The sequence below is a fragment of the Pseudopipra pipra genome, chromosome 7 (assembly GCF_036250125.1).
Source record: "Pseudopipra pipra isolate bDixPip1 chromosome 7, bDixPip1.hap1, whole genome shotgun sequence".
NCBI classification, from domain to species: Eukaryota; Metazoa; Chordata; class Aves; order Passeriformes; family Pipridae; genus Pseudopipra; species Pseudopipra pipra.
Genome location: NC_087555.1, coordinates 22423170 through 22441667, shown reverse-complemented (window position 1 = coordinate 22441667; position 18498 = coordinate 22423170). Strand labels below are relative to the sequence as shown.

The 18498-nt window shown below is 36.0% G+C and overlaps 1 protein-coding gene across 13 annotated transcripts in view; it reads left to right on the top strand.

The window, feature by feature from the left end:
• The window catches only part of SLC4A10 (solute carrier family 4 member 10), a 152918-nt gene that overhangs the window by 71079 nt on the left and 63341 nt on the right, over positions 1-18498 (top strand). For all 13 annotated transcript variants that reach the window (XR_010431981.1, XM_064661066.1, XM_064661065.1 and 10 more), the window contains 2 exons: positions 6050-6188; positions 12380-12540. Coding sequence is in view for 12 of the 13 variants with exons in the window: in XM_064661066.1 (XP_064517136.1) it covers positions 6050-6188; positions 12380-12540 (300 nt within the window). In the remaining variant the exon portion in view is untranslated. The remainder of the gene's footprint in view (positions 1-6049; positions 6189-12379; positions 12541-18498) is intronic.

Sequence of the window (18498 nt, the reverse complement as noted above, 5' to 3'; positions counted from 1 at the left end):
AGTGATTTCATGGTCTGGATTTTTACCATCTTGCTTCTTAATTTTTTTGAAGGAGACATTCAGTGAAATTATCCACTCTAGTTAAAAATGCAGTAGTGCTATTTGCTTTATTGGAGAGGTTCACTGTTCCCAGCTGAAATGCTGCTGTTGTAATTAAGGCCCCAGTTTCATGCCAGCTTTAAGCTCCCCTCGTCCACAGCTTTTCGTGTGGGGCAAGTATTGTGGCTGCTCTGTGAATTAAATTAGGGAATTGATGCAAATTAAAACTAATTTGTCAAAAAAAGCTGCTTATGCTTGGAGCATCTCCTTGATGCTGCTTGCTGGGAGAGTGATGGGTGCTGGCGCCTGCGAGCTGCAGGGCCACAAGTTCCATCAGCTCTGTGGGTTGTGGTGGCACTGAAACCTGGTGCAGATTTCCAGCTTTGGCTGATAAAGTTGTGCTTACTTGGTATGCATGTGGATTTTAGTGGCAGTATCCAGTGGCTTTTTTGATGTCTGTTGTTTGCCTGTAACCAGCAAAACAGCTCTTTTGTCTCATGAGTTAAAGATATTTATGTTGCTGTTTTAAAAATGTGGTGAAATATGAAGATTTTAGCTCTGGAAAGGGTATCTTTAAGGACAGGTTTTGTTGAGGGTTAAAGTGAATGTAACTGTGAGGACTGGAGTTTGATTGCAGCCTCATGTATCTTGTAGAACTGGACACTATTAGGACTTGTGGAAGGTTTGGTTTGTTCTTTTAAGAAATCTGGCTTTAGTAATCCCTAGTTTTAAAGAGGCTTAAATTTGTAATTCATGATATTGGATGTGGAGAGACCACAAGAGCAGCCCTGGAGGTGAGCCTGACAGAGGACTGCATGCGTGGTTCAGGAAAGACTCCCTGAAGGTAATGCAAGCAAAAAAATGGATTGCGAAGGGGAACTTCTCTTGATTAGTAGAAGGGCTTGAAGAAAGTATAATGAAAGAACTCAGCTGTTTATATTTGATACCTAATCTCAAATGTTGATGGGTTATTAGTGGGGTACATTTATTTATTTGTAAAGAGTATGGCTGTTAAGAGAATTCACCTACTCTTAACTATAGGCTTTGTATGCTAAGGGATGAACTTGGAAATTTAAATCTCTGCATAGCTGTGGAACAGATTGCTGCAAATCTGGATTAAAATAATGTACCATAACTGCAGTTTTAAGAGTCTAGCAAAAAGAAGAGAATCAAAGCTTGGGAATTGTCCATATTGTCAGATCCAAAAGATGTAATTATTTGTCATAGTCCTGTATTGATGGAAACAATTCCTGTAAAGGAAATGCAGGGATGGCTTCCTTGAAGCAAGATAAAGTGCCGGAAGAGCAAGCAAGGGAATACTTTCTCCCAGTCTAACACATGATTTCTAAGGTCTGTGAAAGATTTTCAGAAGTATCCTGTTTGCTATTTTATGTGGACTTCAGTAATGCAAACTTTGTTTTAATTTTTACCATATTTTCCAATAAAAAGAATTTGTGGTCCCTACCTTTACTGATTGCTGAGCTAAGTGTCCGATCTGCAGAGGAAGGAGGTGGGGAGAGAGCCCCCATCTACCACTTCTGTGATGAGCACAAGCAGGAGGAATGTGTTTGAATGATCCTTTCTTTTCTCTGATCCTGTGACTTTTTCACACCATATCCCCTTGGCTTGTAAGAGATTGTTATGGATGTCAGTGTTACACCTGTTAGCTCCCTGTCTGCAGTCTGTCCTATTCAGTGAGTAATTAAAAAAAAAAAGTTTGTATATTTAATATTACTTTAATGTGAATGTACAAGAACATGAGGCATGGATTAAATCTTGTATATGATGTTCACTATCTTACATGAACTTCTACAATGAAAGTTTTATTTTAACATTTAGCATGTTTTCTAATGTTGAAAAAGTAATCTTTCACTCCTGTATCTACTAACCCCAGTAAGAAGTACTCACCTGCTAATACTGCCCTTAAACACAGGTTGAACAGGCTTGGAAGTACCGAAACCTGTTCTGAAAAGTGAGCTAAGAGGGTTACCGGAAATACATTTTTGCACCCTTTCTAAGTTTATCAAGAGCAGAAGACAGAATTTAGATACATTTTATATGTACTCAGTGCTGTATTTCTGCATGTGATATCACCTGGGTGAATTGTGTGCATTTCTGGCTGATGGCAGGGCAGTTTATCCCAAAAGAAATCCTGGCACTCTCTGAGGAGGAGATGTGTATTATTCTGACTGATGTAGTGGAGCAGAATGTTCACTGGGCTGAATTTATGTGGAGGGACTGAGAGTGGTCCTCCTTTGTGACCCCAGCCAAGTTCTTTATTTTACCGTGTTCCCTTATGCAAGAGGGAGCAGTCCTGAACCAGAATTGTGGTTGCACTTGGGGGTGTTTTAAATGGGGGAAATGCCAGTTATGATTCTTTCCTACATGTGTTTTGCAAGGTGGGATGGTGATGTTGACCACTGTTTGCTACTACCTGCACTCAGTGCTATTCCAGGGAGCACAGCTCTTTGTATTGTCTTCTGGGAATTGGATTATTAGCAGTTCTGGCTTTCAGATCTGATGTTTTGACATGTCTATAACCACATCTTGTGTTTGTTTTAGGGTTGTTGATGACTTTACAAAGAGTTATAGTAGGGATCAGTTATGTCAGGTTTCTGCTGGGTCACTCCCTTTCTGCAGCACTGAGTCCCACTCTGAGTTTGTGCTTTCAACAGTAACTTATCCACCAAGTCATAATTTTTACCCTTTTAATAGTGCACTGGAGTTAGCCATATTTTTAAACCTGGTGTACTCAGGATTTCCATACATATAATGAATCTGAGGTATCAGAGGTAGTTTGGAAGTCTCTGTGAGGGCTGCACAGATGATGTAAGCACAAGCCCAGAGAAACCCCTGTATAACATGGACTCTGGCTGGAGGCTCCCCTGGGTTGGTGAAGCCACAGCAAACAGAAAGGTACTTCAGCTTTTCCTGACTGACATGGCTTATTAGCCAAGCAGAAGTGGTTGTTTATAGTACTCCTGTTCCTGTTGTGTACCAGACTTTCTGCCCAGTCTCAGCTTGTCCTGGAGGGTTTCCTGAACTGGTAATGAACTTGTTACTTGGGAGATTCATCAGCTGCTTATTGTGGAACTTTAAATTCATGCTGCTTCTGATAAATCTGATATAAAACAACTGCAGTGATAAAAATACTAATGTAACAAATTAGTCCCACTCATCTAATTTTTTAAAGATTAATATAGATTGCTTTAATTACTTTTTAGGAATAGCAATAATAATATGAAGGATTTTTTTTTATGCTGGCTGTACTAATTGAAGTAGGAATAGACAAAAATAATATTCAAGCCAATTTCTGTTTTCCTAGACTGCAGAATACATTGAGTGTCCTAGTTTGCAAATATTATGCCTCTAGACTGAGGATTAAGTTATCACAGTTTGACAGCAATTGAAGTATACTTTCATACTATTTTTGAATCACGTATTACTAATTTTCTATATAACATATTAATGACATATTTGGTATTTATTACTCTTATGAATAGGAGCCAAATCCATCTGGCATTGCTCACATGAGTAGTCCTGTTAACTCAGTTTTATAAGTAGAATGAACAGATTTGTTATTTTTGTTATTATTTTCATATTGTTTAATTCTCTTAGGGTTTTGTCCTTGAAATAAAATTATTGTACTATAAAGCAAGTGATAACTTTGTTTTTGGCTTCCAGCTTGGTGTCTCAAAATGAAGCTGTGACTTGCAGGTTTCGAACACTGATAGAAATTACAGCAGTAAAGAAATGTAGTCAGATAGCTAGTGGCCTTCTTTACTGGTTTGTTAATAAGTAAGAAGATAATTTAGTGTGTATTGTGTCATTTCTATAGATGTGGTGTTTAGGGGCATGGTTTAGTGGTGAACTTAACAAAGATTGTTTAGTGGTTGGACTCAATGATTTTAGATATCTTTTCAACCTAAAAGATTCTGTGATTCACTGTTATCTGTCAGGTAGCTTGTTACACAGAAAACCCAGTAAGAGCAAATTGCTGCAGTAAGGTTGTTCCTTGTTACTACTCACCTGACTTCAAGCGATTTCTGATCCTCTGCTTTCTTTCCCATGCTGAAAGCGTGTATTTGCATGAGTATCATAACTGTCATGAAACTTCAGCTCTGCTGTACAACACTACTCATTTATTACTTAACAATAGCAGTTGCTGTAAATCAGTTCTAGTGCTGATTTTATCAAGAGGATGTTCCTGGCAATGCTTATTCTCAGATTATCACTGCAGTCCAGCTCTCTACCAAAGTAGCTTGTTTTTTATGTTTTGTTACTAGTCATATGCACTTGTCCTTTGTAAGTTCACATATAATTGAATTTTGTCCTTCTGGAAAATAGTCCTGAAAAGTTGCACACTTCTTGACTAGAACGTACTTTCTAGTCTCAGATTAAAAAAAAAAGATAGGATGGTTTTAAAGAAAAAAGAGAACTGAACACTGAGAGAGAAGAGAAAGCAAAGAAGGGGTCAAGTGGAGGAGTTTGTTGCTGTTCTTTAATGATTCACCAAAAGTAATTTCTGTCTCCTTAGCTGTCCCCTTGCCATTCCATTCTCTAGAGCTTAGTAGTGCCCGAGCCCATGTCTCTCTCCTTCCGCTGCCTTTTTTCTTCTTGATTTTAGTTTCCTTGCTTTGTGAAGGAGTAAATAGGCTTGACTGTACTGTATTGTTACACTGTGTTTAAGCAAATAGACCTCAGGTGAAAACTGTCATGTATTATTTGTGTTTCATTGCTATAGCTAGTTTAGTACTACAACCAAAAAAGATGTCTTTAATGCTGAATTTAATTTTCTGTGTCAGTGGCCTGTTTAATTTGTTTTGATCAGTGCTGTATTTGCTCTTTAATTAGCATTCATTGGGTGCTATCATCTTAGTTTTTCCAAAATTCGAAGAGCTTGAGGATCCTATGCAGTGATACTCTTCACTGTTAGATGGAATACTCTAGGTTGTCTTACAAATATGGTTATAGAACAGAACTTCATTTAGACAATGTTCAAGGAATTGCTGAACTGTTCTGCTGGATGATCAGTTTTTCAGTTCACTGGCAGCCTGGCCCCTATCACTCTCACAAAGGACTTTTGATTCCTTTCAGAAATCTAAAATACATTAACAGAAAAAGCAGCTATATATTTCTAGAGAGACTGGGTTTCATCAGAGTTCATTCATTTGAGATTTGCATTTAAATAAGCAAATAGGATTTTTGGTTTTTAAGACAACATTTGATCTATGAACATTGAATGTTTAAGATGCTGTGTGAGCTTTGGAAATTTTTTGAGTGATATGAAAAAGAATAGTATGTCTCCAAAATCTATTTAGTGCACTGTGCTGAAAGCTTATGAAGAAGAATAACCAGCAATAGTATTGTAAGGGAAAACAGAGACAGGAAGGATAAAATGCGGAAGTTGGGACAGATTAATGACTTGTTCCTCTCAAGCAGCCTAACCACGTAGAAACAGTTAACAAAGAGGCATGGGATGGCAGATAAAGTCATGTATTCCTTTTTATGTTTGCAGTTGTATACTTGCATTAGACAGATTTTGTTTGTCTTTTTTTCTCCTACCAGGTGCAGCAAAGATTTCACATTTAGTATACTGGCTTTGTGAGCTGAGGTAGATCTGTAGATTTAGACCTGTGAAGTTTCAAAGTAGTTTTTTAACACTGGAGTAGAAGGCTTTTATCAGTTATATCTATGCTGCTCTCTGTGCTGCCTTTTTTTTTTTTTTTCTGGGAGATACCACTCCAGCTTCCAATAGACCCTACTTCTGTACATCATTCTGTCATTGGATGAGATTTTGAAATAGCAGAGTAGACAATTACAGTAAATGAAGAGGTCTCAATCTGAATGTATTCATGTATAAATGAATGTTCTAGCAGCATAATATTTTTTGTGTGGCAATAAGTGATATAGGCAAAAGAATCTGGATAATCTCATGAAATGTTAAGTATTCGTTTGCTCAGGGCAAAAAAATTGGTGTTTTGGACTTGATATTTTTATTTTTCTCCAGATACCCCATCACAAAGGGTGCAGTTTATTCTTGGAACAGAAGATGATGATGAGGAACACATTCCTCATGATCTCTTCACTGAACTTGATGAAATTTGTTGGCGTGAAGGAGAGGATGCAGAGTGGAGGGAGACAGCAAGGTGAGTGTTTTCATGACTTCTTACAAATTATTTTAAAGTATTTGTTGCTGGTGTATTGAGGAATGATTTCAAAGCTGTAGCAAGCTCAGGAACAGATTTTGGATATAAAGCTTAATAAAACCATAATTTTAATCCTTAGACTGCTAGTATTACAACAGCATTTGTCGTTTCCCAGAGCCAAATGTTTTCATCTGGATTTATGAAATATAGGTCAGAGTGAATATCAAGGGAAAAAATTAAACATACCATTTATGGGAGTTAAAAATCATTGGTTTTATTCGTATTTTACCTTACCATTTTAATAAATTTTAAAACTTCGCATTTTGTTTGAATCATCAAGAAACTGATAAAGCTAGCATCATAAAAAGATTAAAGCAAGGAATGAGATTACTTTTGGAGCAATAGAACTTTTACATATTCTAACTATCAGTGAACAGTTTATTTTGAGAATGAGTATTCGATGTTGGATTATTTTATTTCTGGAAAATTAGTGTGAAAGGCTGTTTAAATTGCGTTTCTGATTAAAAGATAATACTGAAACAGAACTTTTTTTTATTGAGTGTTTTTTCATTGAGCACTGAAATGGGAGATGATTTGCTTAGTTTCATTAAGAGTTTACATTTCTCAGCAATTCTTGGTTAATTTTTCTTCTTAGAACCTTAATTCTTTCTCTCCCTGCCAGTTGTTGATAGTGCTCTTGAATGGTGCCCAGAAGTCTGTGGACCACATCTGTGGTGGGATAAAAATTGCAGAATTTCTGGAAGGATTTTGTGGGGAACCATGTATGTGGACTGTCTGACATGAATATGGCTGTTAGTTTTCAGTTTAATTTTACTGCAAATTCCTGCTTTCCCAGAGGGCCAGTGAATTTTCTATGACTTTCCCTTCCCTTATCTGTCCATATGAAGCATAGAAAGCTGCTAAATATAGATCTTTATGTGTAGAAAATTCTCATATGGGGATTGTGCTGCAAAAGGAATGTAGTAGTCTTCCTTAATAGTCTATTGTTACTCAGAGAGAGAAAATCTAATCAAGGTAATCATCTGCAGTGTTCTCATGCTGATTAGGAATACATAGAACATACCCCCCTAGGAGGGATATCAGCTTCTATTGTGATTAAAAGTTAAAAATCACCGTTTTACACTATTTTTAAGCAGGGAAACAGCAACTTCTTTAGTTCAGCTGAAAAAAAACCAACCCTTTGCAAATCGTCAAAGAATTGTGTTGCTGAAAAATTAGAACAATTTTTATTTAAAAGTGGTTCTGATCAAGATAGAATTAGAAAGGAATAGGTGAAATATATTTCTGTTTAGGTTGATCTGTCTATATGCACTTCCCAATTGTCGTTTAGGAAATAAAGAATCAAGAATATTTAATAGAAACAAGATGAAATATTTTAAAAGGACAGGAAAAAAACAACCAAGAAGACTATACATTTGGGCCTCAGAAAATATAAGAGAAGCATAGTAGCTAATAGTAAAAATTTCTTTAGCTTTAGAAGTAAGATGGAAACAAAGAAAGAGTGGGTCTGCCATGCAGAAAGAACTGGTCAAGATAAATGATCTTTTTCAGTTTGGATCCAAAAATTTTAGACTGCATTTGTGATGGGGTGACTGGGTGTTGGAAAAGGAGGAGATGGCAGGGAAATAACCAAATTCAAAATGAAGACAAGAATCAAAGCACTTTATCTGTGCAAATAAGAGGGTGCAATAATTTCCATCTTAGAAAGCTGAAAGAACATGTATTTTAAGGGTAGGGTAATTCCTGTCATTCTATGAGTCTGTCAGGTGTATTGTTGTACTATAGCAAACACATCAATGCTATTCAAGAAAGGATAAAAATGATCAGGACAAACAGAGACCTTATAGTCTAATTTCAGAGCCATACGAACAATACTTGAAGGAAAGAAGAATTGTAGACTTGAAACTAAGTGGAAAATTGGATAAAATGCAATATTGTGGTATATCATGTCAGACTAAGTTAATAATGCTCTCTAATTATCTAATTGATTTTTGGTTTTCTGACAAAAAAAATGGATCTAATTTTTTTTTTTCCTAAGTAAAGCATTTGATATGATACAGCAGTGGAAATTTATTACTTAAACTGCATTCTAGTGTAAAAATTCTATTAGCAGGTCAGGAACTGAAGAGGTGCAGCAGGTCATGCTGAAAGATTATGCTATTAGTGTGAAAGGTAGTGACAGCTAATTTCTGAAGAATTAGTCTTAGTAAATATCTTTACTATTGAATGAAAAAATAGGATTACAGTAATGAAACTTGCTGATGGTAAGAAATTAGGAGGTATTATTTCTCTAGAAATAGATAAAGATATCATACAAAGAACAAGGTGGCTTTGAGTAGAGTAATAGAAGTAGGATGGTGTTTAATATGAAAGATCGTGTGCTTACAAACTAATACAGTGGGTCAACCTGTGCTTGATTCAGGACTTCAAAATTATTAATTTGATTAAAAGCATGGTAAGGGGAATATACACCCTGAATTTGTTGCTGTTCCAGCTTTATTATGTTTTCCATCTGCGTGGAATGCCACTTGGAAGTATTTGTAAATCTTATTGTCTGGCTTTGGATGTAGTTCCAGGTAGATTAATTGCATTTAATGAGAGGGATAGCACTAAGTGGTTTTGTATTCATTTCACCAAGCTCTGCATGGATTGAAGTGTTGGGTTGACTGAGAAAGTACATCTGTATCTTTGTAATTTCAGTTTGACTGAAATGATACACACTTTTGAGCCTTAGAAGTTTTAAAAAATACCACAAGCTCGTGGAAATTTATACAGATTGTAAGATTACATTAATACTATTGACTGTTGAGTGTGTTGTGAGTACAAACTCCATTTCTCTGCTGCAGACATACCAGACTATAGAATAGAAGTTCAACTCACCACTTCATGTTGTGCAGAAAATGTTGTAACTGAGTCAGCAATGAAGCATGTGCATGCTTTTATTGATGCCTAAAAAACTGATGAAGAGGGCTTTAGAAAAGATGTAACATATGCATGTGGTGTATGTACACACACATGCCGGAGCGATATTTTTCCTACAGGAACTCACCTTGCCAAAACTCTTGTTGGCAAGTTTTTTCCAGCAAGTATTCTGTCAGAGGAACTAAACAGCATGATGGATGGACCTATTTAGTCTTCACCAGTATAAGAAAGCCATTAGAATGAAGGTGCTCTTCTATGCAATCAAACATAAGATAGCTCTAAATATATTCCAAGCACATGGGGTATGTGTGACACAAGCTCAATATACAAATGGTTGGTGGTGTTTCTCAGGAAATTATGAAAGGCTTTCATCTATCAATCATACCAATTTAAGGGCTTAAACTGCAAAAGTAAATGTATTGAAATTTATCTTTGAGAAACTAAAAGAAGTAGAAAATTGGCAAACTTTTGGTCTACACCTGAATTTGGGTTTTAAAGCCATTTCTGTAATTTAATTTTGTACATGAATTGAGAGGATTGATAAAATGGTATTATGATTTTTAAAACCTCTTGAACACTTAGAATTGAAAAACTATGTATAAGATTAGATTTATGTTTTCTGCTACTGTTTTTCATTTGATGTGTTAAATAAGGATTATCTGACATAACAGGAATGTTTCTGAGAAGATAAAAGGTGATAATAATGATGTTCCCTTGATGAGATGTGTAAACTCATGCTTGTTAAAATCAAAATAGAAGTTTATTCCAAATGTAGCATCCTTTCAGCTGGGTCTGATTTAGTTTCATGTACTCGCCTGTTGGCTCATTAAGTAACAATGTATGATAATGGGCTTAAACTTGTGAGTTTCATTAGCAGTAGGAAATGGGATGCAACCCATAGAATTATGCTATTCCAATTCATTGAAACCCAGATGGAGATGATCAAAATGGCAAGTAAAATTATTTGAGCAGTAGCAATAGTTTCCTATGGATTTTTATGTTGTGTGTAACCTTTGATGTCTGATACCATAAACTAACTAAAGCTGCTTTCATAATCTAGACTTCTCTTCTCCATGTGTCCCTAGTAAGTTACAAGCCCTGGTAATGAGCCTGCCTCTGTCCAGTCACTCTTCTTAAACTTTTAAGAACATGTTTGTCTTGTACAGCTCATTTAAAATATGTTTACAAATGGTCAGTATATTTAAAATAGAAAGTATCAAGGACAGACTGCAGCAGTGTAATCAGATAAGCATTGTTGAAGACTTACATGAACAGAAGGTAATGACAATATGAGGTTTCTGATGATATTCTGTAAGAATCTGTGCTTGGATCATTATTTTTAGAATATAGGTAGGATGATTTTTTTTTCCCTGAATCAGCATGAAACAAGATGATGGTACATCAGAAATAATTATTCCAAATAATTTGGAATACCCAAGCATAAAGATGTTAATCTTATAAATCTCCTGAAGAGATTAGAAACATGCACGAAACCAGAGGTATGAGAAGAGGAAAACGTAGGTATTTTGCAGAGTCTTGGGAGATAATAGTTTAAATAGTTTAAACAGAACAATAAATACACCATTTGTGATATTATGACCACAAATAGGTCTACCACATTTCTTAGCTTGGAAACATGAGTGTGATGAGTAGACCAGGAACAGCCTCTTCTTAGGGAATTCAAGTGCAACTGCAAAATGAAAAAAAAAATAAATTAAGAACTTCTTTTTCCTTCTCATGTGCTTCCTTTTAACTTTCCTAAGTTATAGCTCATCCTTTTCAAACCATGGCTTTGAATTTGTGGGGGAGGAGTGTGTTCATTTCTGTTTGATGTCCATTTGGACGTGGTTTTTTAATATCTATTTGGAAAACCTCATTTGGATACGCAAACTCAGTTTCATGGCTCAGCTCTGCAGAAGCAAATTTTGGTGTGTGCTGTGTCCTTGTTGCTTCTCTGAAAGAATGAAAAGGTAAAGGAGATAGCCTGGCTAGGCTGGAAAGAGAAGAGAGATTGCAACGAAGGGAGTGGAGAACAGAAGTCTGGTGGAGAGGAAGGAGTTCTTGTGGGCAGAGGTGAGATACAGAGGCTAACCAGTTTCTGAGGAAATGAAGGGAAAATGTCTAAATACAGAGAGAGGGCTAGACACAGGAGATCAGAGATTTTGAAGGACCCAAGGGGTTGGGACAAATTATATATTTCTATAGAAAATAATGAGAGAATGATTAGAAGGCAGCTGGGACAGTTCGAAGAAGTGGAATACATCAGGAAGGGAGCAGATATCCTGATTATGAGTGGGTCACTGAAGTGGTGGCTGCTCACAGGATGGCAGTAGAAGTTGAAGAATTTGGTGCACAGGGACTGAAAGGGGGACAGTGTCTAAAATATGGGTACACATGCATATTTTACAAGTAGGAGCAGAGCTAAACAGGTGGCCCAGGAACAGAAAAGGACAGCTGTGCTTGCTGTGTTGCTGGGCTGTGAGGCCTGGTAAAACTGGAAATTCCTCAGCTTTAAAGTTCTTAAGGCTTTACACTTCCCTGCTGTCTGGAAATAAGTGTGAAGATGCTGTCAAGGTGTGAGGCTCTGCTTGACTTCTCTGATACCATGTCCATATAAAATAGCTGAGTGCTGCTGAGTCAAGTGATACAGGGATGTCCTGTAGCTGCAGCTGTTCAAGCCTTGCCAAGCTGGAAGAGCTGCACGGCTCCACGCAGCAACATCTGTGTGTGATTGGACAACTTCTGTATATGTCAGCAGACTTGTCAGATTTTTCTTGTTTGTTTAGTATTCTTTTAACATTTTAAGTGTTATATTTGTTGGTAAACAATTCAGTCACACAAGACAGTTCATCTGGCTGGCTAGTAACATAAGACTTGATCCTTCCATGCCAGTTTCATATATCTTTTTACTTTACTGAAGTCTTTCCAAATTCCTTTTCATACTACTTGTTATTCTATCACAGAAATAGCATTGCATGCCAAAGAATTAGTCAAAGTTCTTGTAAAGTACAATGATGCTTAATACATTTCTCTTTTAATCTCTGTGGTCAGAACTTATATTTGAAAAAGGTATAATACCGCATTATATGCAAAGAAACAAGCGAGGGAAGTTTCTATATATTACCTGCAAAGGAAGAATAAAGTGAAATCCAAAGACATGTTTAAGAGTGATCTTTCAATATCCATAGAAGGAATTTATTTTTAATTTCTTATGCATAATGGAGTTATAAAATTGGTTGTTTGTATAGGTGGTTGAAGTTTGAAGAAGATGTAGAGGATGGTGGAGAGAGGTGGAGCAAACCATATGTTGCCACACTGTCACTTCATAGCTTGTTTGAGCTGAGAAGTTGTATCCTGAATGGCACAGTTCTTTTGGACATGAGAGCTAACTCCATAGAAGAAATTGCAGGTATGTATTGATGTTTCATGTATTGGATATGAAAATTAATCATAAAAATTAAATGCTTACAAGAAAGCTATTGTGTAAGAATCAGTCCAGTTTAGAAACTCTTGGGAAATATTTTACTTGGTAAATATTTCATTTCTGTTTTTTAGATGGACTTTGCTATTTTAAGAATCAATTTCTTTTATAAAGGAGAAAAGTTAAAATGGAGGAGAGGACAGTTTGGTTATATTTAATTAGAGCTGGAATGTTCTCTGCTCCTGCCATGCTGCCTCATGTTATGAATGATGAGTGTGCTAACTTTCACAAACTTAATCTCCTGCTATGCTAATTGAAGGCAATCTAGTTTAAAAAGCCACAAAAATATAGGGAATTATTTATCATAATTAAGTTACATGGAGACAGACGTCTCTGAGTTGAGAAGGGAATCAAGTAATAATACTAAGTGTAAATTTTAAAATAAATTTGTAGGTCCATTAACTTCTCAAGTGAAAGATGAGTGCATTTTTTCCAATAAAGGTGTATTTGACAGTTGTGATTCTAGGGCTTTTGAGAACAGCAGAAGCAGAAAGCAAGAACATAATGGATGAGTCTTCTCTTCCAAAAGTATAAGTGAGATTGACACTGAATGCCATTTTCTGCATTCCTGGTGTTTCCCATAAAGACTGTAACTAGTTTCGGTAGAGATACAAAAGACAAAGCAATGGAGTTTTCTAGCACTCAAGATTATTGGGAAAACTGCTTTATGGATGATACATAAATCTATGTAAGGGCCAGAAAAAATTTACTTTACTTATTTAAATTATCAGGTAAGGGAGATATTGTTTGGTGGGATATATTTAACAGTGGAATTAAAATTGGCTCACATAATAGTAGCTGCTTTTTGTATTTATTTTTCCCAAATTGTTTATGTCAAACTGACGCAATACCAATCTGCAGAAACTTGTGTGGGTTTCGACTCTGTGCCGAGATCTGATTCTCCTATGACTCACGGTCTGAATCAGAGCTTCAGAATTTGTCTTGATAATGATAAAAGATAAACATGAAGAATAAAAAGCAGCTGATTTGAAAGAACAAAGATGTCTGTCAGTATGCTGCTTTATTATTTATTTATAAATAAATAAGAATTTCTTAGATCAGCTTGATGTTCTTGTATTACTTTTTTGCTTAAATAGTACCCTGTTATTTTCAAGGTTGAGCTTTTCATTCTTAATCCAGAAATCACTCAACTTCATCTGTAGTGAGCTAAGAGATCCCTTCCAGAATTGTTTTTACTTAAGTAGGTAAAAAAGTAAGAATTAAAGCAATAAAAATAACTTCAGTGAACATCCTTTTCCTGATTTTGGAAGATATTGTATATCTTCCAATATAGTGAGACCACAATTAATTAATGTTTATAATCTCTCAATTATTAGTTAGTTGTAGGTTTTTTGTTTGTTTAGTTAATATGAGCGTTCATAATACTAATGTTTCTTGGAAACTCATCACAGATGTAAGCTGTCCTTCAGCAGAGAATTTGGTGAGTTACTGTCACACTATTTTGAATCAGTCCTACTTATGGATTATGTTGGTTTGTTGATTAGGGAAACTGCTTTCTTCTGAGAAGAGGCTTTAGCATGACTTCCATTAATTGGTTTGTACCATTTTCACTTTAAAAGTGAAAATGTTGTTGTGGCAGGTTTGGGTGCATTTTGTTTGTTATATTATTTGCTTGAGCTGGTAGGCATCCCTTTCTTATAAGGTGACCTGACATATGATAAGATTTGCATGGGTCATGCTTTGTCTTTGAGAGAGGATTTTATTTTTCCTCCTGCTGATTCAATAAGCAATGAGGTAGGTTGTTTGTTTTTTTTTTTAAACAGCTTTGAAGCAGGTGCTTCTGGCAAGCACCTGCCAGAAAATTACCCACATTCTGTCAGATTGCTTTGAAGAGATATTTTGATTTTTTTTATTTCCCCTAGAAATAAAGTTGCCATTGCAGTTGCTTTTCTCCGTTAATATTATTTGTGCTGTAGCAATGCTGTTTTCCTTTTCCTCGATCAAGTTCCTTTGTAATTTGTTACTCTAATACTATATATGTAGGTAATTCCTGCTCTCCAGTGCTCACAAAATGTTACAAAGAGTGGCACACATTAGGCAGCACTGCAAGGAAGAATGACTAACAGTAGTGGTAACAGGCACAATACCAAGATATGTGTGCTAGGTATCTTAGAAATGTGGTAATTCCAAATGATATGACAGCAGTTCTTTTTACATAGAAGTGACTGCTGGACCTGAAGATTAGACAGAACTGGTATCTCTCAGGAAATCTTTTATTGTCTGTTCCAGTCAGTTGCTATTCACTGTCAGTAGTTATAATCCTACTTATCTTGTGCTATACAATGCAAACACTGTTATCGCCCTGGAATTGGTATGTATACTGATTTTATCTGACAGTCCTCACACTTTAGAATTTAAAGAAATGGTTGCTGTCACCTGTTGGCTTCAATTTTTTTCAATATTTAACACTCTTCTTATTTTGCTTGTGAGCTAGCCTCATGTTAGACTTGTCCAGCAATCCTGATGGTTGCTTTTGGTTTCGTTTCAGTGTTACTGTGTATACCACCTGTAGGAGAATTTGTGAAAACAGATTATATCCTATGGCTTTAAGTGGTACTCCTAATTAACTTTGATTCTTGTGTCCTTCTGATTCATAGTTTAGGGTTTGTTTTTTTTTTTTTTTTTTTTTTTTTTTTTTTTTTTTTTAGTGCAATCTTTTGATAATGTTACTATATTGCTATAATGCATCATCTTTTGAGAACAAATACATTATTTGCGCATGTGTACTTTTTTTTAGTTGCCTTAATGCTTTGTTAGTTAGAAATGTGTGCTGTGTATTTGTTGGTAATGTATTTCTATCTGGGCTATATTCCAATATTGAATTATATTTCTGTTAATGCAGTGCCAGTCTTGTATCCTTGAAAGAGATACACTTAATCTTCATTGCTAAATTGAGACGAAGAATTTCTATTTGTTTTAGTCAAGGCTTTTAATCTATAAACAATTATTCACTAAGGCGCTAAACTCTCAGCACTTAGCTCTTGAAAATGTTGATTATTAAAGTCTGTGTTTTAAAACCTTAATTGGCTTGTGGTAAAATCTACAGATGAAAACCACCATTTATAATGTTTGCAAGGCTTTCAGAACACTCTGTATTTTATCCCTGGAAACTTTGATAGTTCTGCATAAAAATACTTTGGTACCAGTGATGTGGTGAGAATTTTTAAATCATCCTGTGTTCCAGCATGTCCATTCTCTATTAGACTCTTTTTCATTCCAACTGTCTTACTAAAAAATGACTTGATTTACAAGACTCTATATTTCTTAGGACAGGTACCCAGTTTTCTTTATTACAAAAGAGCTTATTCATACCTATGATCTCAATTCACAGGCAGTATCTTATTATAACAGAGACTTCCGAGATGAATTTCTAACGCTGTTATGCATTAGAACAGCATGTTTGTTCCTGAAGTTTCTCAAATAGTTCTTGAATTTTGTATGATGGATTTTACTTTTCTTTTGAAAAGAGCTCAATTCCTCTGCTGAACTTTATCCTGTTTAAAAACGCGCTTTTATGACACATATTTTAGGGGGGCTTATAACTATTTTTAATATGTGACGTTATTTTTTCATATGTCTTTGCAGTGACTCCTATATCAGTAAGTTAGCACTCCATGCACAAGGAATTCCTTTGAACATTTGATGTAGTAATATTTTATCGATCACTTCTGTATAGAACATATGCTAAGAGGAAGTCTGAAAAATCTATGTAATCAAAACAATTTATTTTGGAACTTAGCTCTTGACGAGGTATTTGCCAGAATCTGGCTGCACCATTAGAGAGCAGCTTCACTGTGTTGTTCAAGTTGGCAGATGAAAATGTTCTCTTTTGATATTTTCATTTAGTTCCTTTGAAACCATGTAGATTCTCAGATTACCATCTGGTTTTTTGATTATAACTACTGAATGAACCCAAAAGGTTCTTGTATTTAACATATGATGCCATTTTCTGTTGTTTGGTTCAAAAACTATTCAGTCCAGCCTTTAATGGCTATACTTTCTTTACACATGAGCCACAGATCTTGCATTTTCTTTTAGTTGTGCAGAGTGTTCTGTGAACAAACGTCAAACCTTGTCAAATACAAACTGGGGCCTCAGTGTTGCACAGTGGGGCTTTGGCAACTTGCATATGTTTGAAATATCAAATAGTCCCATTAAGCTATTTTAGATAGCTTAATTTTAATAATGGTTTCTTTTTTAAGTTAGATTTTAAATCTTCTCTTGCTTTCCAATCCCAAGATCTGACTGTTTTTTCCTAGTTTTTTCTATGTTCCTCACGATCGAATTTTCAATCTGTGTAACAGCTTAATCTTGTGATTGAGGTCACTGGACTCTGTGCTCAGCAACTCAGGGCATTACATCCCAAGTGTGCAATTTCATTGATTTCATTAATATCATGTTAAGCTTTCAATCTGAACAAGTCTTCTTTTGCCTTTGTTTGCTTTAAGCTATATTACTCCATAATAATGACATATTTTAACTGGCTCAAGTAAAGATTTTATTTCACTAGAGCCTTTTGTTTCGTCTGCGACATGTTGTGTTATGTTTCTGTCAGTACTTTTATGGTAAATTTAACTTTTATTACAAACACTGTAATAAAGCATGGGATTGTCTGGGAGCAGTCTGCTTGTCTGTTTGACCCTACACCTGTCTTTTGTTCAGCTTTCACCTTCTCACTTACCCTTATTTTTGTATTTATTTGCTTTGTTTTCAGCTTACCATGTGGTAATAACCTCTACAGAGAAACCTCCATCAGGTTTTCTTCCTTTGTCTGTGGGTAAATTGTAAATTTCATACCAACTTCTGAGTAGAATGGAGGTTTTAGTGGTTGTTTTATGTTTTCCCATGTTAACCACAAATCTGGAAATTTTTTTAGATTGCACAAGTCAACCTCAGCTTGCAAACTATATTGTTTTGATAGCATCCACTGTGGCTGCAATTCTGAACTACAAGCTGGAAATTTTGGCCTCATCTCTACTATTTACAGTTTTGTGAAATACTTGCTCTTCTTCCTCAGTAAAATTACATACTGCTATTTTAGAAAGCAGACATTTTTCTCTCTCTATCTTTGCTTTTCAAGTGTTTCAACTGAGAAGTTGAACAAAATAATTTCAAGTAGAACTGGAAATAGAGTCTGTCGGTGCACTGGAACACTGTGGCCTCTTGGGTGAGCAGCTAAATCTGCTGGCTTAGATAGCTTGTTTATAATCACCACTGTAAATGCTTTTGCTAGTGTCAGCTGGGATAGAGTTAATTTTCTTCCTGAGGGCTAGTATGGGGCTGTGTTTTAGATTGTGCTGAACGCAGAGTTGATAATATAGAGATGTTCTTGTTATTGCTGAGCAGTGCTCACACAGAGCACTCTTCTGCTTTTTGTGATGCCACGCTGGTGAGGGGGCCGGGGGTGCTTGGAAGGTTGGGAAGAGACACAGCCAAGACAGGTGATCCAAACTGACCACAGGGATATTCCATACCATATGACATCGTGCTCAGTATATAAAATTGGGGGAGAAGAAGGAGGAAGGAGGGAGGTGTTTAAAGTGATGGTGTTTGTCTTCCCAAGTAACTGTTAAATGTGATAGGGCCTTGCTTTCGTGGGGATGGCTGCCAGCATGAATCCAGAACATAGCCCCATACTGGCCACTGTGAAGAAAATTAACTCTATACCAGTTGAAACCAGCACATTGCTGTAAATGGGTCTTGGTTCACAAGTGCAGGCCAGGAATCCTAATTGTTGGGGTTTTATTGCTCCTAGTGTCTGACTTATTAGGGAAGTATATATTTGGGTTCCTATTAGAGATGAGTTAAGATATAGGACAGTATTTCAACTCATTGTCTTCCATAAAACAATGCTTTAGGGTTGCT